Source organism: Dasypus novemcinctus, chromosome 18, assembly GCF_030445035.2.
Source record: "Dasypus novemcinctus isolate mDasNov1 chromosome 18, mDasNov1.1.hap2, whole genome shotgun sequence".
NCBI classification, from domain to species: Eukaryota; Metazoa; Chordata; class Mammalia; order Cingulata; family Dasypodidae; genus Dasypus; species Dasypus novemcinctus.
In genome coordinates this window covers 66397300-66416173 of record NC_080690.1, presented here as the reverse complement: position 1 = coordinate 66416173, position 18874 = coordinate 66397300, and the positions used below count along the sequence as shown (strand labels likewise).

Here is an 18874-nt window from a genome sequence, read left to right as displayed (position 1 = left end):
TCAGACTTGACTTGCTCCAACGTCGCCTTAAAGGGGCAGCCACACTGATAATACTCTGCTCTTAAAGGGACAGAAGACCTATTGGTCCGACTTCTTGAGAGCGGTGCGAGTCCTGGTGAGCGGGTCTGGGTTTGCAGGGTTACGATCCTTTCTGGGGAGGCCCGGGTGCCTCGGGCATTCAGAACTCGAGTGGGAAAGGTGGTAAAATGGAGGAAGGGGGGTAATCCCCCCCGAGGGAGTAGAGTACCAGGCAGGGGCGGTGCCGCGGAACTCCGGGGAAGCGGGAAAAGCGCGGGGAGGAGGGGCCCGGGGGCGGGGCGGGGCGCGCGGGGCGGGCCGGGGCCGGCCGAGGGGCGGGGCGGGGCGGGAGCGAGCGGGGTAGACGCGCCGAGGGCTGGGTCTCGTGCGGGAACACTCCCGGCGACTTTGAGGGAGGCAGAAGGGAGGGCCGCCCTGGCTGGGACCCGTGTAAACAGCGCCACGTGGGCGCGGATTTGGGGGGACGCGCCCACGCCCCGTTCCACGGGGAGCGCGCCGCGGGGGGCGGGGGGCGGGGCCGCGGGCCGGCGTCTAGCCGGGGTGACCTGACTGCATTCCTGGCCGGTGTGTCAGCTCCGCTCCCGCCCCCTCTGCCGAGATTGCGGATCCTACTCCAGAAGTGGGGTGACACTCCCCCCCACCCCCAAGGGCGGGAGTGGCTTCCGAGAGCGGAGGGAGGGTCTGGGGAAGGGGAAGCGCTCCCTCCGCCCGGGACCGCCGGACAGTGCCGGTGCGTGGGCGAGACCCGCGGGCGCCGCCCCTGAAGGTTGCGGGACCACAACTCCCAGAGGGCCCGCGGCGGGGCGCGCCCAGGGCGGCCGCGGACGCTGCTGGGCTTTGTAGTCTCAGCTTCGGGCCGGGGGCGCCGCCGCCGGAGAGCCAACCCGCCCTTTTCACCGACGGGGAGGTTTAGACCTAGAGGCCGGGGAGGGCGCCCACTTAGCGAGGCCCCCTTCTCGCCTTGGGGACGGGGCGTGTGAGGCTCCCCAGCTCCCGCCTTCCACTCCTTTGGTGTCGTCCACATCTTCCCTCAGAAAGCGGGAACCTGAGCCTGGAAGGGTGGGACAGGCGCTCTAGGGTCTGTGTCCTGCAGCCCCAGGGAAGTAGGACTCCCGGCGCCGTGCCCGTAGCCTCCCTGGCCAGGTCGCTCTCGGCCTCTGGGCCTCGCCCTTTCTGTCTGTGAAATGGACTCCCGCGGAATCCGAACGGGCACGTCGCGCGCTGGGTCCTGTCCCGCCGGGACTACAAGTCCCAAGGTGCTCGAGGAGACCCCTCCTCTCCCGGGCCCGCCTCTCTCCAGCCGGAGTCACGTCGTCTAACCTGTTCCCGGTGCCCGCCCCGCTCCGCCCCGTCCTCGGCTCCCCGCCGCCGCCGGAGCAGGAGCCGGAGGAAGCCCCCCGGTGCCAGGATCTGCCCCGGATCCGTGAGTTCCACCCCCTGGGGTTCAGCCACCCGCGAGGCGCCAGATGTCTGAGTCCCTGAGAGGACTGGGAGGGGACACGGACGCCGGGTCCCGGGGCGGAATTGGGGGGTGCGCAGACGTCCCTGGAAGGAGAGAGCTCGGACGCCTCGCATACTGGGCGGAAAGAAAGGGGACCCAGATGCCTGAGTTCTTGGAATGGCGGTCTCGGAAGCCTTGGAGACGTAGCTGGGACTCCTGGGTCCCGGGAATGGGGGCTCTCGGAAGTTCTTGTGTAGAACTGGGGTCTCTGATCCCTGCACCTTGGACAGAGATGGGGGGCTCCGGCTCCTGGGGCTCTGGAATGGGCGGCCATCCCTACCCGCCCTCCAGAAGGCCTCGGCCAAGCCTCTAGGTCTCCGGGCAGAATTAGGGGTGGGGTGGGGATCATGGACTCATGCCCCTGAAATGGAATGGGACAAGACTTGGGGTCCCTCTGAAGGCTCTGTCCTGCCGCTCCCCCCACTTCCCGGCCCTGGGGTGGGGGCAGGCAGCCGAGCCAGCTCTCCAGCCTCTTCTGTGCGCTGCCTGAAGCCCCAACATGTCATTAACCTAGGCGTCAGACCTGCCTGACCAGAGGAGGGACCTGCGCCCCAGGGCGTCCCATGGCGGCAGTGGGGGACCTCCTAGTGCGCCCATGGGGGTGGGGGTGGGAAATACCTGGGGTTTGTGGAGGGCGTTCTAGAACCCAGGGCAGAATCCCAGAATGCAGGGTTGGGTTCTGGGAGGCTTGCTTGGCTGGCCACTTCTGCATTGCGCAGAGAGGAAGGGGTAAACTGAGGCGGAGAGAGGTCACAGCAGAGCTGGGCTGGTCAGGAGTTGGTGACTGCCTTCCCCTGCAGTTCTCTGGAGGACGGGACTCTGTCCACTCCCACCAGGTTTTCAGACTAACCTCTTTCCCAGGGCACCTTGCTCTGACCCTTAGGTGAGAAATGTCACCTCCACCCCCAACTGTCTGACCTGAGGTAGTGTGGGAGGGACAGAGGCTAATTCTGGAAGTGTCTATCTGTCCTTGAGGCTGCGGGAGGGCAGAGTCCAGCACCTCCGTCTGTTGTCTCCCCTCCTCTCCTCCCCCATCTCTGCATCAGATGGTGGGGGTTAAACAAAGGCGTGGGGGAGACGGGGTTCTGAGGAGAGAGGGGAGAACTTCCTAATGTCTCCACTTGAAGGGCAGTTGGTGATAGCCTGAGATGAAATTAAAAATAATAACCGTGGCTGCCAAGGCAGGGCTCCCGGCGTGCCGGGCGAGGGGCTGGTGCCAGCTTCCACGAGGTAGGCAGGATGGTTCCCATTGTCGGGGGACCTGCTCTAGGTCTCATTGCCGAGTAGGTTTGCTGACCCCAGAGAATGACTTCTCCCTATTCCGGTGGGGAAACTGAGGCTAGGGAGCCAGCACAGCCCACACCCTGGGCTTCTGCCACCCTCTGTCTGGACTCTTCCAGGGCTGTCTCTGCCCCTGACCTTAAGCTTCTGGGGTAATCACCAGCAGGAGCTCAGGAAGGTGAACAGAGAATTTAGGACTTGGAGGTGCAAGGGCTTGGAAGTGGAGACTCTGGGGGTCAAACTCAGGCTTTGGAGAATCTCAGAAAGAGTTGTGTGTGGTGGGGCAATTACCTTAGGTCTTAAATTCTCACTCTATGCCAGCCCCTGTGTTATCTTCACGGACAGCTAAAGAAGAAAGGGAATGAATAACCCTGTATATGTGAGGCTTCAAAACACGGTACCCAAGTTATGTCACATGAACCTCACAACCCGAGGGGAAGGTATTAATTCTCTCATTGTACCCATGAGGAAACTGAGGCACAGCGCTGTGAAATAACCAGTCCCAGGGAGAGGCTTAGAGAGAGGACCCTGGCCCGAGAAGGGAAACCAATTCCGAGAAAGGGTGGGGCCTCTCGCTGGGTGACTCTGCCGGGGCTGGGCTGTGGGATGCCATCCCGGTGTTCCTGGGCTGACGTTCGACCTGGTTCTTGCTGAAGATGACTCCTCCGGGCAGGCCCCGGGATCCTTAACTCCAAAGAATCGGTCGAGGTGTGGGGGAGGCGGGGAAGGTGAGCTAGGGCTCGGGGGGAGGGGGGCACGGGAGCCGGGGTTGGAAGGGACTCGGGGGGAGGGGGCCTGGGGGAGCGGAGCTGGAGCTGGAGGGAAGCGCAGGGGAGGGAACGTGGGAGAGGAGGACAGGGGCCTGAGAGCAGAGGCCCGCGCCACCCCCGCCCGCGCCCCCGCCGCTGCCGCCACGGGAGGTGTCGCACCTGCCCGGGCCCGCCGTGCATTCCCGGGTCCTGAGCTCAGGCGCCGGCCGGCCGCCGGGCTGGGGTCGGGCCGTAACCCGGGGCGCCCCCTGGCGGCTTCGACACCCCCTCCTCCCGCACGAGCCCCCGGGACAACCCACGCCCTGGGTTGGCATTTCCTTAGAACCAGGGGGTGTCGGTCTGGAATCTGAGAATCTGAGAAACTTGGGAATCATGAAATGCCCAAAAGAGCTGCCCGCGGTCGGAATGCTGGCATCGGAGGCTGCGTAGAATTGTTGGTTTTGATATTTTAGCAGACTTTAGAATGCTTCCTGCGGATCTCTTTCTGAGGTTCTAAAAGTGCCGCGTTTTGATTCCTGTATGTCTCTACTTTCTGAGCGTCACTTCTCAGAGCCCTGAATTCCTCCTGCACCTTCTGGCCAGATGGAGCTTCACACAGTCCCCTGAGGTGGACTGTTATTTATCGCCCTTTTACAGACCAGGAATCCAAAGCCCCAGCAGAGGGTGGTGGGGCCAGATGTGAAGCCTCTGGTTGTGGCTTCGTTGCTTGGGCTCTTACCCACCCACTAGACCCACTCTTCCACCTTGACTGTTAGGGCAGGGGAGTCCTGGAATTGAATATGGCTCAGGAAAACTTAGAACGGAGAATTCTGGAATGTCCCAAAAATAGGCTCTTGGAATCAACTTTCAAGCATGACAGTCTCAAGCTGAGAGTTTTAGGCTATGTAGAGTTTTAATTACAGTCTTATGGTGCTTACCATTTTGGAATTTAGACCCCTTAGAAATTGAGGGGTCCCCTGAGAATTCTTGGTTTGCCTCCCCCTTTCCCTGTTGGGGAAACTGAGGACTGAGAAATGATGCTTCGTCCAAGGTCACATACTCCTGACACACCCAGATGAGCCGCCAGCTCCAACAGGTCTGTTCCCGCGGTGTCTCAGACAGAGGCGGGTGTCAGCATGCCCCGGCCCGCCCTGCACCCCACGCCTGCACCACCAGAGCTAAGTGGTTGGTTGGCATAGAGGGGAAGGGGCAGAGCTAGTGGGCGTGGTGGCTACCACAGGGATGGCACTGGCCTGACCGGTTCCTGGTGGCCTGGCTCTCTCCCACTGGCCTGGTGACCACAGCCACCCATTCATTCCTGGCTACCTCTCTGCTTCTTCTAACTGTGCCAATGTGAGCCACGGCTCCTCTGGGCGGGGACCTTGGGGAGAGGGAGCTGAGTGCTCCCTGTCTTCTGGGACTCTCCCACTCCCAGTCTGGTCGCTTCAACCTAGAATTACAAATAAGACCTGGGTGTGGAGCCCAGTACTGTCAGCTTCTCACTGAGCTTCACTTTCTTGCTTGCTGGGGTGGTTTTGATCATTGAATGATGTATTGGGTACCTCTAATTCTAGGAGGTCGTGGGTCTTCAATGAATGGTGGGCGTTTTATTACATTAGAGCCTGGCAAGTGGCATAGCCCTGGGACAGTTGTTATTTAAAAATGTCCCCAGCGTCTGACACAGCACCTCCTGGTCCATAGTAGGTATTAAGTTATTGATGGCAGTTGTTATTACATCTTGTGTGCTCTGCAATGGCTGGTACTTAATAGGGGACCAATGGATAATTGTTTCTATTTATTTTTTTTGTTTGTTTATTTTTCTTTTTTGGATAATTGTGTTTTTGTTGTTGTTCATTTGGATAACTGTTGAAGGAATGATTCAAATCTTATCAGGTCTGAGGTAGAGAGACGCATAAGGAGCTAAGTCAAGAGAGTGCATGCAGTCCAGAGGCTTCTAGTTGGGATTTCTTGGTGCCATAGGGGCTGGGCTCTGAAGGAGTTGGCATGTCCCAGCTGGGGAAGTGACCGGGCATGGCGCTTCCAGTGGAAGGAACTAGAAGCATAAAGGCCTTGGCTTCCATCAGGCGAGTCCTGCTCCTCCCTGCCCGGGGCTCCCTGCGGGCTGGCGTCTGAGAGGCTCATTCCCCCACAGGCGTCCCGCCCGGGCCGGCACCATGGACAGCGAGGCATTCCAGAGAGCCCAGGAACTTCTGGACCTGAATTTCCAGTGTGAGCTGGGGCAGGGGGCGGGGCCTCCCGGGGCGGGGCCCACGCGCGAGGGGAGGCCCCACCCTGACCGCCCCTCCCGCCCCTCAGCGCTGGCCATGCAGCACATGGACCTGAAGCAGATGGAGCTGGACACAGCGGCCGCCAAGGTGGACGAGCTGACCAAGCAGCTGGAGTCGTTGTGGTCAGACTCGCCGGCACCCCCTGGCCCGCAGGCTGCAGCGCCCTCTAGGGTGAGCCGGCTGGTCCTCGTCCCCACCCTGGCCTCCCAAGTCAGGTTCCAAGACACCTCACTCCACAGGCCTGGATTTCAGACAAGCCCGCCCCAAACGGTGGTGCAAGTTGTGGGCTATTCAAGGGTACTTGAAGCGGGGAGGGGGGCAGAGGAACCCAGAGGGAAAGGAGCATTTTTCTAAGTGGCACGAAGGCACTCTATGGGCTAGCCTCAGACCCAATTTCAGGACTCTCGCCAATGATGCCTTTAAAAAAAATTTTTTTTTTTAAAACGATAGTCTCTTTTGACTCTGCTGATCTCTGTCTCTTTTTAACCCTCAATGGTCCGGCCTCCCTCCAGCTGCCCCGGTACAGCTCCAGCCCTGTCCCCGAGCCCTTGGGTAGTCGCGGGTCCCCTCGGAAGACTGCCGCCGACGGCGCAGACACCGCGTTCGGACGTTCCGAGAGCGCCCCGGCCCTGCTCCCCTACAGCCCGCTGTCCCCCAAGGGTCGCCCGGCGTCCCCGCGCACACCGCTCTACCTGCAGCCGGACGCCTACGGCAGCCTGGACCGCGCGCCCTCGCCCCGGTCCCGCGCCTTCGATGGCGCGGGCAGCCCCCTGGGCCGGGCGCCGTCCCCGCGGCCGGGGTCGGGCCCGCTGCGCCAGCAGGGCCCCCCCACAGCCTTCGATTACCTGGGCCGCGCCGGCTCCCCCCGCGGCAGCCCTCTGGCCGAGGGGCCGCAGGCCTTCTTCCCGGAGCGCGGGCCCTCGCCGCGCCCCTCAGCGGCCGCCTACGACGCGCCCGCGGCCTTCGGGGGCCCCCTGCTGGGCGCCGGCGGCAGCGCCTTCGGGCCGCCTGTGCGGGCGCAAGGTGCGCGCGCGGCCGGGGTGCTGCGGGCGGGCAGCGGGGCCTCCCCAGCCTCCCCCCACCCCCCGCCTCACTCGGAAACTCGCTCCTAGATGACTTGACCCTACGCCGGCGGCCCCCCAAGGCCTGGAACGAGTCCGACCTGGACGTGGCCTACGAGAAGAAGTCTTCGCGGTCGGGGAGCTATGAGCGTGAGCCATGGGAGGCCCGCGGCGCGGGGGAGGCGGGGGAGAGGCGGCCCCCCGACCCTGCGATCCCGCCCCGCAGGCCTGGATGTCTTCACGCGGCCGGTCTCGCCGAGCCTGCAGCTGTTGCCCTGGAGGGAGAGCAGCCTGGATGCGCTGGGAGCCGCAGGCAAAGTGAGGGGCGGGGAAGCCCCCCGAAGTGAGGGGGGGAGGCTGGCAGGGCGGGAGGGGCTCAGGGCCAGCTCCCCCAGCCTCTACTCTTCCTTCCGCATCCTGGATTTCCAACCCCCTCTCTGACTCTCCTTCCTTGCCCTCCTCATCTCCCTTCTTACCATTTGCCCTTGCACCCCTCTTCCTTCCCTTCTCCCCCAATTCCTCCCGCCTGAGCGCTTTCTCCCTCCCCTCCTTTCCTCCTTGTCTCTCCCAGGACAATCTCACCAGTGCCACCCTGCCCCGAAACTACAAAGTCTCCCCTCTGGCCAACGACAGACGCTCAGATGTGGGCAGCTACCGCCGCTCGCTGGGCTCCGCCGGGCAGGGGGGCACTTTGCCCCGCAACTGGCAGCCTGTCAGCCGCATCCCCATGCCCCCGTCCAGCCCCCAGCCCCGCAGTGCCCCCCGCCAGCGCCCCATCCCCCTCAGCATGATATTCAAGCTGCAGAATGCCTTCTGGGAGCGGGGGGCCAGCAGGGCCATGCCCCCTGGCTCCCCCATCTTCACCCGCGCACCCCCACCTAAACTCTCCCCCCAGCCTCAGCCGCTCCTCCAGCCCCAGCTGCCCCCTCAGCCCCAGCCCCAGCCCCAGCCTCAGTCCCAGCCCCAGCCCCAACCCCCCGCTCCTGCCCCTGCCCCTCAGCCTTCCCAACAGATATGGACCCCCGTGAATGAAGGTAAGTCAGCAACAGGGGACCCCAGGGGTCTGGGTGGTGGGAGGACAAATGGCCAGGCAATAGACCAGAGAGCAAGCCATCAAGGTCAAACTGTTTGCAGGCACTGTCCCCGCAGAAAGAGCTAGATCAGATGAGTTAGGCAGTTTGCAGGAGCCAGGAAGAGCACGGTGGGTAAGCATGGTCCCTGAAGCCAGGCTGCCTGGCTCCGTGCTGTGTGGCTTTGGGCAAGTCACTTAACCTTTCTGGTCCTCAGTTTCCTTGAGTGTAGAAGGGAGAATAATGATAGAACCTACCTTATTGGAATATTGAGTTAGAAGATTTAATCCACGCAAAGACCTTCAAACAGGGCCTGGCACATAGTAAGCCCCCCATAACTCTCATATAATTATTACTATGATAATATAGTATTATCAGGGATCTGGAGCCAAGCAGAGTGGGTTTGAGCCCTTCTCCAGTGCCGTCTGACTCAGGATAAATTACTGAAATCTCTGAGCCTTAATTTTCTCTTCTGTTAATAGGGATGAGGGAGCTGATGTGGCTCAGTTGTTTGAGCGCCGGCTTCCACATACGAGGTCCTGGGTTCAATCCCCAGCCCCCGGTACCTCAAAAAAGGAAAAAAATAAAAAGTAAAAGATGAATAATCTCTGTCTGCTATGATTGTGAAGGGGATTCGATGAGAAGACAGTGATGGTTGTTACTTCCACCTGCTTTAGAGGCACTGCTAGAAGCGAAAGAGGCGGAGAGGGGAAACCGCCAAGGGACAGGATGCCAGCCCTGGCAGGAGTTTTCTACAGGAGTCACTGATGCTTGGAAGGGAAATTCTTAGAACCTTAGAAAGTCAGGACCAGCATGGTTGGTAGGAGCATAGATTCTGATTCTGGAGACGGACAGAACTGAGTTCCAGTCCCAACTGTGTGGCTTTAGGCCACTGACTCGCTCTTTCTGAGACTCAGTTTCCCTTTCTATGATGTATAGATGATAGCAGTATCTACCTCACAAGGAGTGGTGAGAATTCAGTAAGACAGGCTTGTAAAGCACCAAGCCCATGCTAAGTGCTTGATAAATAGGAACTGTCATCGTTTTATATTATTCACAGCCCAGGGAAAGCATAGCCCAGAGAGGGCAAGGAAATGCTGTGAGGTCACACAGCAAATCAGGTGCTGGATGCAGGTTCTAGAAGTTGTGAGGAGGGCATCTTGGGGGATCTCTTCCTCTGATGGGACTCTTGTTCCTGCTAGGCTCCCCCAAACCCCCTGCTGAGCTGGAGCAGGAGCCAGAACTGGAGGGGCTGCTGACACCAGTGCTGGAGGGTGGTGATGCAGATGAAGGTGCTGTAACTCGGCCCCTCAGCCCCACACGGCTGCAGCCAGCGCTGCCACCTGAGGCGCAGTCAGTGCCTGAGCTCGAGGAGGTTGCACGGGTGCTGGCAGAGATTCCACGGCCTCTCAAACGCAGGGGCTCCATGGAGCAGAGCCCGGCTGTGGCCCTGCCTCCCACCCATAAGAAGCAATATCAGCAGATCATCAACCGCCTCTTCCATCGTCATGGTGGGCCAGTGCCTGGCGCACCTGAGCCTGAGCTGTCCTCCATCACTGAGGGATCCGAGGCCAGGGCAGGGCCCCCTGCCCCGGCCCCACCAGCTCCCGTACCTCCCCCAGCCCCACCACAGAGCAGCCTGCCAGAGCAACCGCAGAACCTGGTGAGTAATACGGGAGGAAGCTGGGGTATATTAGTTAACATGGATCCAGCAGCTGCTCTAACAAAGAGCCCCCAAAATACAATGGCTTACATGAAATCAAAGGTTACTTGTCTTTTGAGTGACAATTCAGGAGTTGGCAGTCTAGGGCTGGTTGTCAGCTCTATGGAGTCAGGTCCTAGGCTCCATCTACCAGGATGGTGCCCACCAATCTGCCTTCCAAACCTTTTAGGGCAGAACCTGGGAATGGCACACATCATTTCTGCCCCCATCTCTTTGGCTAGGGACCTAGCTGCAAGGGATGCCAGAAATAGAGTCCTTAATTCAGGTATACCTGCATTCAGAAGAAGTTTCTGGAGGAGTATCCAGGAGACCTTCTCTGCTCCTTCTCTCCAATAATTTCCCACCCCCAACCCACCAGGGGATCCCTTCAGGAATTCCTGGAAATGACTGAATCTTGGCCCAGTGGTGGGTTTATTTGGGATCTGGAAAACCTGCACGAACCGAGGCAATCGCATTCTCCCTGTCGGGGAGCCAGACCTTCTCTTGTGGATCTGCTCTCTCGCCTTATACCTCAGCAAGCCTGTGGCTGAAAATGGCCTACCCAACCCTGACTCATCTTGGCCTCTCAGCTCAAGCCCAAGCTGTCCTCTGACTCCACTCGGAGTCTCTGCCATTCACATTTTCAAGAGTGAGGCTCTGGTCTCTGAGGCTGTGAGTGCCATGGTTAAATGCACCAGCTGCAGAGCACGGCTGCCTGGGTTTGAATCCCAGCTCCACGCCACTTAGTCTTGCACCCTAGGTCAAGACACTTAGGCTCTCTAGACCTCAGTTTCCACATCTGTAAAATTGGAATGAGAACAACAGTATCCTCCATGAGGATTAAACATATTAAATAACATATAATTATAATAATATAGCATGTTAGTATATCAAGATATTAATATGTAATTAATGACATTAATTCCATGCTTAAAGTAGTGCCTGGCACATGACTGTTTACTACTATTGTCATTATCGTTTGATTGGCAGCCAGTGGATGGTCTCCTGCTGACTTGGTTTAGTCCCTGCATCTTGGCTAGAGGCAGCTGGGGTCTAGTCATGTAGAACAATCCTGAACACCCAGACTTAAGTGTGGGTGGGCAGAGGGAGGGGAACAAATCTTAGAAAAGAAGTGAGGGCCATGTCGACACCCCAAAATGTCTGTTCTTGGGCCCTGATAACAAAGCATGTTGAGAGTCAGGTTCTTGAAATCAAGAATGGACAAATGGGAAGCGGATGTGGCTCAATTGATAGAGAGTTCGCCTACCATATGGAGGGTCCAGGGTTCGATACCCGGGGCCTCCTGACCTGTGTGGTGAGCTGGCCCATGCGCAGAGCTGCTGCAGGCAAGGAGTGTGCCCTGCAAGGAGAGCCACTCCGTGTGAAAAGAAAAAAGCGCGGCCCACCCAGTAGTGGCGCCGCAGACACGGAGAGCTGACGCAGCAAGATGATGTAACAAAAAAGAGACACAGTTTTCTGGTGCCAGCAAGGCTGTACGGGGACACAGAACACACAGCGAGTGGACACAGAGAGCAGACAACGGGGGAGGGCGGGGGGAAGAAGAGAAAAATAAATCTTAAAAAAAAAAAGATGGGCAAATGACAGCATTTGAAGTGGCAGATCTGTCCCATTGTGGAAGCACAAAGTCCTGACCACTGAGAAACTTGAAAAATCACAGAATTCAAAAACTAAGTCATGGCATCCCAATCTCAGAATGGTGAAATTTCAGAATCCTAGAGCACTGAAAGCGCTAGGACACAGGATCGTGTACTGGCTTTCTGATTTCACCAAACCTAAAAATTACAGAATCTTACCGTTTGAGACATGAAATCACAGATTAGCTCAATAATGTGCTGTAATACAAAATTGTTGTTTAATGACCATTTCCCACTATAAGGGAACACAGACATCATAGAAAACTTCAGGGAAATAGGTGAAAGCACAAAGAGTACAAAATCACAGACTCAGAACCATGCTTAACATTTTGGGTATTTCCTGCCAATCTTTTGGAATGAAACTCTTAGCAGAAAAAGAGACTCTCAAGGCCCTTAGTGATTCAAAATGGCACAACTTGTAATTTTCTGGAATCACAACATATTGGAAATATGAAATAACTGAGCAAAGAAGAGAATCTTGGAATCAATGGAATCAATGGCTCTTGGGATCTCTGAATTCCAGAATCTTGAAATCACTGAAATTCTGGAGATGGTAAAGATCAGAATCAAAAACTACATACGCAGGCTAAATGAATCTTGTAGGATGACATTTGGAATAAAAAATAAGAGCACAAGGAATATGATAAATACCCTTATTCAGAACACCTGGAATTAACCCACTTAGTAATGTTTTGTCACATGGGTTTCATACCATTTATTTATAAAAGAAAAGACTGTGTGAACTGAGCAACTGGCTTCCACAATCTTAGCCACGAAGTCCTAGGATTACTTTGCCACCAATTCAATGGTCCCCAGCTTCCTCTCAGGTCTGGAGGCCCCAACCTGGGTAGGGAACCGGTGTCTGGACACTTGAGCACCATGGCTCTTTTGGACTAGGGCTCTGGACCTCCCGGGGCTTGAATTCCAGCCCTGCCTCTGTCTGGCTGGGTGACCTGGCGTGGTTGCCACCCAGTTCCTGGGCCTCTTATTTACCCCCCCCCCAAAATGGGTGTACTAACAACCTCCCCCTAAATCGCTGATGTCCCCCGCCCTGTCCCCCAGGAGATGCGCTCGGTGCTGCGGAAGGTGGGCTCCCCGCGCAAGGCCCGCCGGGCGCGCCTTAACCCGCTGGTGCTGCTGCTGGACGCCGCGCTGACCGGGGAGCTGGACGTGGTGCAGCAGGCGGTGAAGGAGGTGAGAGGGGGCGGGGGGGCCGGGCTGGGGTGCTTGCGGGGGACAAGTGCGGGCTGGCAGCCGCAGGACCGAGTCTCACCCCGCCACACACGCGTTGGGTCCAGATGAACGACCCGAGCCAGCCGAACGAGGAGGGCATCACGGCCCTGCACAACGCCATCTGCGGCGCCAACTACCCCATCGTGGACTTCCTCATCGCCGCGGGCGCCAACGTCAACTCGCCGGACAGCCACGGCTGGTGAGCCTGGCGGGGTGGGCGCGGGGTGGGCGCGGGCCGGGCCGGCGCGGCGGCCGGGGCCTCTCACCCCTCCCTCCCGCCTCCAGGACCCCGTTGCACTGCGCGGCGTCGTGCAACGACACGGCCATCTGCACGGCGCTGGTGCAGCACGGCGCCGCAATCTTCGCCACCACGCTCAGTGACGGCGCCACCGCCATCGAGAAGTGCGACCCCTACCGCGAAGGCTACTCCGACTGCGCCACCTACCTGGCAGGTGCGAGGCGGGACCCAATCTGGGGAGGGGGGCGTGGAAACCGGATGGCCCCCCTGGCGGGTGGGGGGCCCGGCTGGGGGCGGCACACTGCCACCTGCAAGGGAAAGAGGGACTTGAGGGCTGCACCAACTCTCTGGAAAGTGCGGATGGGGAGGAGAACTCGGCTCACCTGCAGGGGAGACGGAGGAGCGTGGTCCCAGAAGTAGTGAGGCCCCCCTGCCTTCTCCCTGGCGCGGGTGGGGAGTTGAACTCTCCAGCTAGGGCTGGGCAGGTGGGCTCTGCCACCCGTGGGACAGAGCCACACTCCTGGCTGGTGAGCAGACCGTGGCGACTGGCGAAGGGGTTGTGTCACTTGGGGGGGCCTGGGGGACTTTTCCACTTGTAGGGAGGACGGTAGGCTGAACCGTTTGTCTCCAGGGGGCAGGCTACTCACCTCGTGCTCTGATGGGAGGGGAAGGTAGGCGGTGCAATGGGTGGGGGTGCCGAGGAGGGGCAGGCTGTACCATGGGGCGGGGAATAGAGACTTCATAGAAAGTTGGAGTAAGGCAGTACCTGGGAGTGGGACACAGGGCCGTATGTTTGATAGATGAGCCTAGAAGGGGCTACACGACAGAAAGTTGGTAGGAGGCCTGGGGCTCTCTCGCGGGACTTTCAGGTGAGCCGGGCAGGCAGGGACTGTGCCAGGCAGGCAGGAGGTTGACCATCCTGAAGGGGGCGAGGGCTGTAACCCCTGGGGAGAGGGACTGGGCCCTTACATCTTCGTCACAGGTAGGTGGAGTCTAGGTGTGGGCAGTGGACTGTTCTACCTGCTCAGGACAAGTGGAGAGTCAGGACAAGTGGAGAGTTCCTAAGAACGAGGGCGAGCAAGACGACACCTGGCGGGGAGGGGGGGTGAAATTAGAAACGGTGGAGCGAACCACTTAGCTGTGTGTAATAGGGTGGCCTAAAATCCTTAAGGGAGACTGTGCCACTTTGACGGGGGTAGAATGGGCTGAACCACTGGAAAGGGGGTCGACGGACCACTTAAGGTGGGGAATAGGGTGGGTTGTGCGACCTGAAGAAAGGCTTGACGCCTCTGTGGGGACCGTACCACTTCAGCCCGGGAAGCAGAGGGGATGGGGGCCACTGACCCTGCCTGGGGGGCCATGGCCCAGCTTGACGCACGCCAGTGTCCTCGCGGGCTAGAGACGGCCTGTCCGGGCACGCACAACTTCTTGGGTGGCTCATCCCCCAGCCGGGGCGGGCGCCGAGCGTGGCCCGTGGCCCCCGGGCCCCTCACGGCCCCCGCCGTGGCCCGTTGCAGACGCGGAGCAGAGCATGGGGCTGCTGCACGGCGGGACAGTGTACGCGCTCTGGGACTACAGCGCCGAGTTCGGGGACGAGCTGTCCTTCCGCGAGGGCGAGTCGGTCACTGTGCTGCGGAGGGACGGCCCGGAGGAGACCGACTGGTGGTGGGCGGCGCTGCACGGCCAGGAGGGCTACGTGCCCCGAAACTACTTCGGGGTGAGCCGGGGCCCCGGGCGGCCGTGTGGGGGCCGAGGCTGATCCCGCAGGAGGAGAGGGGGCGAGAGGGAAGGAGGCCTTCGTGGGGCGCCGAGATCTCACCAGAGTCGGTGATGGCTGGTGGGGAGCTGAGGGCGAGCCGGGCAGGGAAGGGGTGGAGGCGGCGAGGAGCCATTAGCATCCCCGACTGCAGGGAGGGAGCCGTTGTTGCCCGGAGGAGCGGCGGCGGAGGAGACCCCCGTTTTAGCGAGGGAGGGAACGTTAAAGAGTTGTAAATTCCAGGCGTGGTCCCGAGGAAGCTTTCCTTAAACTGCGCGGGGCAGGGTGAGGGAGCACCCGCATTAGATCGATGGTGGAATTGAGGAAGAGTCTACCAGGACTGGGGAGAGGAGAGCGGGAAGATCCCAGTGTATTCTGGGAGAGAAAAGGCTCTTAACTTGGGGGCGGGTGGAGGTGGGGCCCAGACAGGCAGCCCAGGTATTGGGGAGAGGAGGGCTGAGAACTTCCCTTGCACCATCCGGCCAGCTGATGGGAAGGCGCAGCTGGGACTTGGGGATTGGGGGGGCGGGGAGCTGCTGAGACCCTGTCAGGAAGGGATGGGAAGGTGGAGTCACGCTCACATCGCGGGCTGGGCCCTGGGGGTGCGGTTAGGGGAGTCCATTAAAGTTGGGGCCGGTTGAGGGGGCGGGAGCTCCCGGTGTCTGCACGTCTGTCTCAAGACCCCGTCTCCTCAGCTCTTCCCCAGGGTGAAGCCTCAGAGGAGTAAGGTGTAGCAGGAGAGAGGGACGTTTCCAAGGGAGCCAGGGCCAGCGGCTGCGCCTCCTCTCGGCCGCCGCCTCTCGCCGCGTCTCCTGTGCCAGCGCGGAAGCCCCGCCTTTTAGGAACCTGCCTTAGCCCTGGGAGGTGCGCGAGGAGCTGGGGATCTTACCGGGGAAGGAAACCCCCATTTGCCAAATCAGATCCCATCCAAAATGCCTCCCACCTCTCCTGCTACCCCCGCCCCAAAGCAAGCCAGCCCACAGTCCCCGCTAAACCTGGGAGGGGTCGAGGGGCCACCTCCAAGCTGCTCCCCTGGGGGTCACCGCCGACTCCCGTCTCTCCCAGCAGTCTTGGGGAACAGTCGAGGCATGTGGGGTTCCCCTAGGATCCCTGCTCCATCCTCTCCACTAAGTGCCTTCACACCGCGCTGGTTTTGTTTCTAACGACACAGGGACGTTTTTTCCTTTTAATAAAGGTAGCTTGCACAGGTACTGGCTTCCTTCGCTTTTTTTCCCCCCATTTAAAAAATAATGATTTATTTTTAATTGTGGTAATACACACAATGTAAAAATCATTTCAGTCATTTTAAGTGGACAGTTCTTTGACACTAACTGCACTGACTGGTCTGTGTAACTTTCACCACTATCAACCTCCAGCCAGTCTCATCAGCCCACGCCAAACAGGCTCCTTCAGCAATAACTCCCGACCTTCCCGTCCCCTCACCACCATTCTGCTTTCTCCATGAATCTGTTTCTTCCAAGAAGTTCACACAAGAGAAATCTTACTCGTGCCCCTGTGTCCAGCCTACCTCACTCACCATGACGTCTTCGAGGTTCATCCATGCTGCAGCAGGCACCAGCGCTTCACTTTTTTTCCGGCTGAATAATATCCATTGTATGCCTGCACCACACTTGTTTCTCCATTCATCTGTTGGCAGACACATGGGTTCCTCCCACCCCCAGCCGTCGTGAATGATACTGCGATGAACATTGGTGTATGAGCCCCTGATTTCTATTCTCTTGGGGAATTGCCGGGTCATACGGCAACTCTATGTTTAACTTCCTAAGGAACTGCCAGACTGTTTTCCACAGTGGCTGCACTATTTCACGTTCCCATCAACAGTGTATGAGAGTTCCTATATCTCCACATTCTTGCAAACACTATTTTCAGTTTTTAAATAATAGCCATCCCAGAGGGTGTGAAGTGGCATCCCATTTTAGATTTAATTTGGGTTTATTTAATGGCTAGTGATGTTGAGCACCTTTTTATATACACATCGGCCATTTGAATATCTTCTTTGTTATGTTATTATTTTAGGCTATACCAGAGATTGAACCTGGGACCTCATATGGGAAGCAAGCGCTCAACCACTGAGCTACACCTGCTCCCCTGAATATCTTTGGAGAAGGGTCTGTTCAAATCCTTGGCTCATTTTTTAAACATTTATTTTTATTTTTTATTTTTATTTATATATGTATTATCTTTTTAAAAAATTCTTATTTCTCTCATTGTCTTAGGCCCATTTTTTTTTAAGATTTATTGTTTATTTATTTCCCCCTCCCTTGCAACTTGTTTTTGCTGTCTGCTCTCTGTGTCCATTTGCTGTGTGTTCTGTGTCTGCTTGTCTCCCTTTTGTTGGGTCATCTTGATGCACTGGCTCGGGGCGCGGGCTGTCAGCTCTCTGCGAGGGGCGAGGGGCGGCCAGCTTGCCCTCACAAGGAGGCTCTGGGACACTAGCCCAGGGCCTCCCATATGGTAGATGGGCGCCCAATCAATTGAGCCACAGCCGCTTCTCTCTGGCCCATTTTTAAATTAGGTTGTCTGTCTTTTTTGTTGACTTGTAGGAGTTCTGTATATATTCTGGATATTAAATGCTTATCAGATACATGGTAAACAAATATTTTCTCCCATTCTGTAGGTGGTCTTTTCACCTTCTTGATGATATCCTTTGATGCACAAAATTTTGAACTTTGACAAAGTCCAATTTATTTTTTCTTTTGTGGCTTTTGCTTTTGGTATAAAATTTAAAAATCCATTGCCTACGGCTAGGTCCAGGAGCTATTTCCCTGTGTTTTTTTGGAAAAGTTTTATAGAACTACCTCCCATATTTAGGCAGTTGACACATTTTGAATTAATTTTTTAAAAAGATTTATTTATTTATTTTAGTTTATTTCTCTCCCCTTCCCCCTCGTTGTCTGCTTGGTGTCCATTCCCTGTGTGTTCTTCTGCATCCGCTTGCATTATCAGGCAGCCACATCCACTTCCCTGAATTAATTTTTGTGTACAGTGAGAGCTAGGGGTCCAAATTCATTCTTTTGCATTGTAGTTTTCCAGTTGTCCCAGAACCTTTTGTTGAAAATTCTTTCCCCATTGAATGGACTTGGCACCCTTTTCAAAAATCAATAGTCAGGTGGAGGAAAAAATCAGCAGGTCATATGTATGTGTATTTGCTCTGGACTCTCATTTCTGTTCCATCCGTCTCATGTCCATCCTTATGCCAGTACCGCACTGTTTTAATTACCATAGCTCTGCAGTAAGTTTTGATATCAGGAAGGGTGAGTCTTCCAACTTTGTTCTTTTTTTTTCCCTCAAGATTGTTTTTGGCTGCCTGGGGGGCCCCTGCAATTCCTTATGAGCCCAAGGATCTGCTTTTCCATTTCTACAAAAAAGGCTGCTGGAATTTTTATAGAAATTGCATCGCATGTGTAGATTGCTTTAGGCAATATTGACCTCTTAACAATATTAAGTCTTCCAATCCATGAACACATGATGTCTTTCCAATTATTTAATCTTCTTTAGTTTCTTTCAGCAATGTTCTGCAATTTCAGTAGTTTTCAATGTGCAAGTCTTTCACCTCCTTGGTTTCATTGATTCCTAGGTATTTCATTCTTTTAGATCACGGGCTCTTAAGGGGTCTGTGAGCTTGAATTGAAATTTAAAAAACCATTATTCTTATGGGGACGTGTTGGTATGGGTATGATGTATTTATTAAATAATACACAGTATAGTGTGGACTTAGTAAGGGGTCCTGCCTGGCAAAAGGCTCCATGGAACATGTTTTAGGGTAGCGGATTTGGCTCAACAGATAGAGCATCCGCCTACCATATAGGAGGCCCAGTGTTCAAAACCCAGGGCCTCCTGACCTGTGTGGTGAGCTGGCCCATGTGCAGTGCAGATGTGCGCAAGGAGTGCCCTGCCACGCAGGGTGTCCCCTGCGTAGGGGAGCTCCACGCACAAGGAGTGCACCCCACAAGGAGAGCTGCCCCGTGTGAAAAGAGTGCAGCCTGCCCAGGAATGGCGCCGCACACATGGACAGCTGACACAGCAAGATGACGCAGCAAAAAGACACAGATTCCCAGTGCTGCCAACAAGAATACAAGCGGACCCAGAAGAACACACAGTGAATGGACACAGAGAACAGACAACGGGTGGGGGAACAGGAAAAAGAGAGAAAAATAAATAAATCATTAAAAAAAAAAAGAGCCTTGTTTTAGATGCTATCGTAAATGAAATTACTCTCTTGATTACCCCTTCAGATTGTTCATTACTAGTGTATAAAAACAAAACTGACTTCTGCATGT

General features: G+C 56.7%; 1 protein-coding gene across 3 annotated transcripts; it reads left to right on the top strand.

Annotated features, from left to right (window-relative positions):
- The first annotated feature begins 30 nt into the window (after positions 1-30).
- On the top strand, positions 31-15784 carry PPP1R13L (protein phosphatase 1 regulatory subunit 13 like). Of its 3 annotated transcripts, none has more exons than XM_058280433.2 (13): positions 31-115; positions 5723-5799; positions 5887-6029; positions 6371-6881; positions 6971-7069; positions 7146-7237; positions 7491-7953; positions 9192-9652; positions 12409-12540; positions 12645-12778; positions 12865-13031; positions 14335-14534; positions 15269-15784. In XM_058280433.2, the coding sequence occupies exons 2-13, from the start codon at positions 5745-5747 to the stop codon at positions 15305-15307; spliced, it is 2496 nt and encodes an 831-aa protein (XP_058136416.1). In that variant the 5' UTR covers positions 31-115; positions 5723-5744; the 3' UTR covers positions 15308-15784. The 3 variants fall into 3 exon arrangements, with proteins under 3 accessions (XP_058136416.1, XP_071065435.1, XP_058136415.1); XM_071209334.1 differs by having other exon boundaries at positions 80-103; XM_058280432.2 differs by lacking the exon at positions 31-115 and adding an exon at positions 846-1462.
- Positions 15785-18874: the final 3090 nt, after the last annotated feature.

Coding starts and splice junctions, on each gene's coding strand:
- PPP1R13L (XM_058280433.2), top strand. CDS start 5,745: ATGGACAGCGAGGCATTCCAGAGAGCCCAGGAACTTCTGGACCTGAAT. Junction 5,800..5,886: donor TCTGGACCTGAATTTCCAGT/GTGAGCTGGGGC, acceptor CCCGCCCCTCAG/CGCTGGCCATGCAGCACATG. Junction 7,070..7,145: donor GCGGTCGGGGAGCTATGAGC/GTGAGCCATGGG, acceptor CCCGCCCCGCAG/GCCTGGATGTCTTCACGCGG.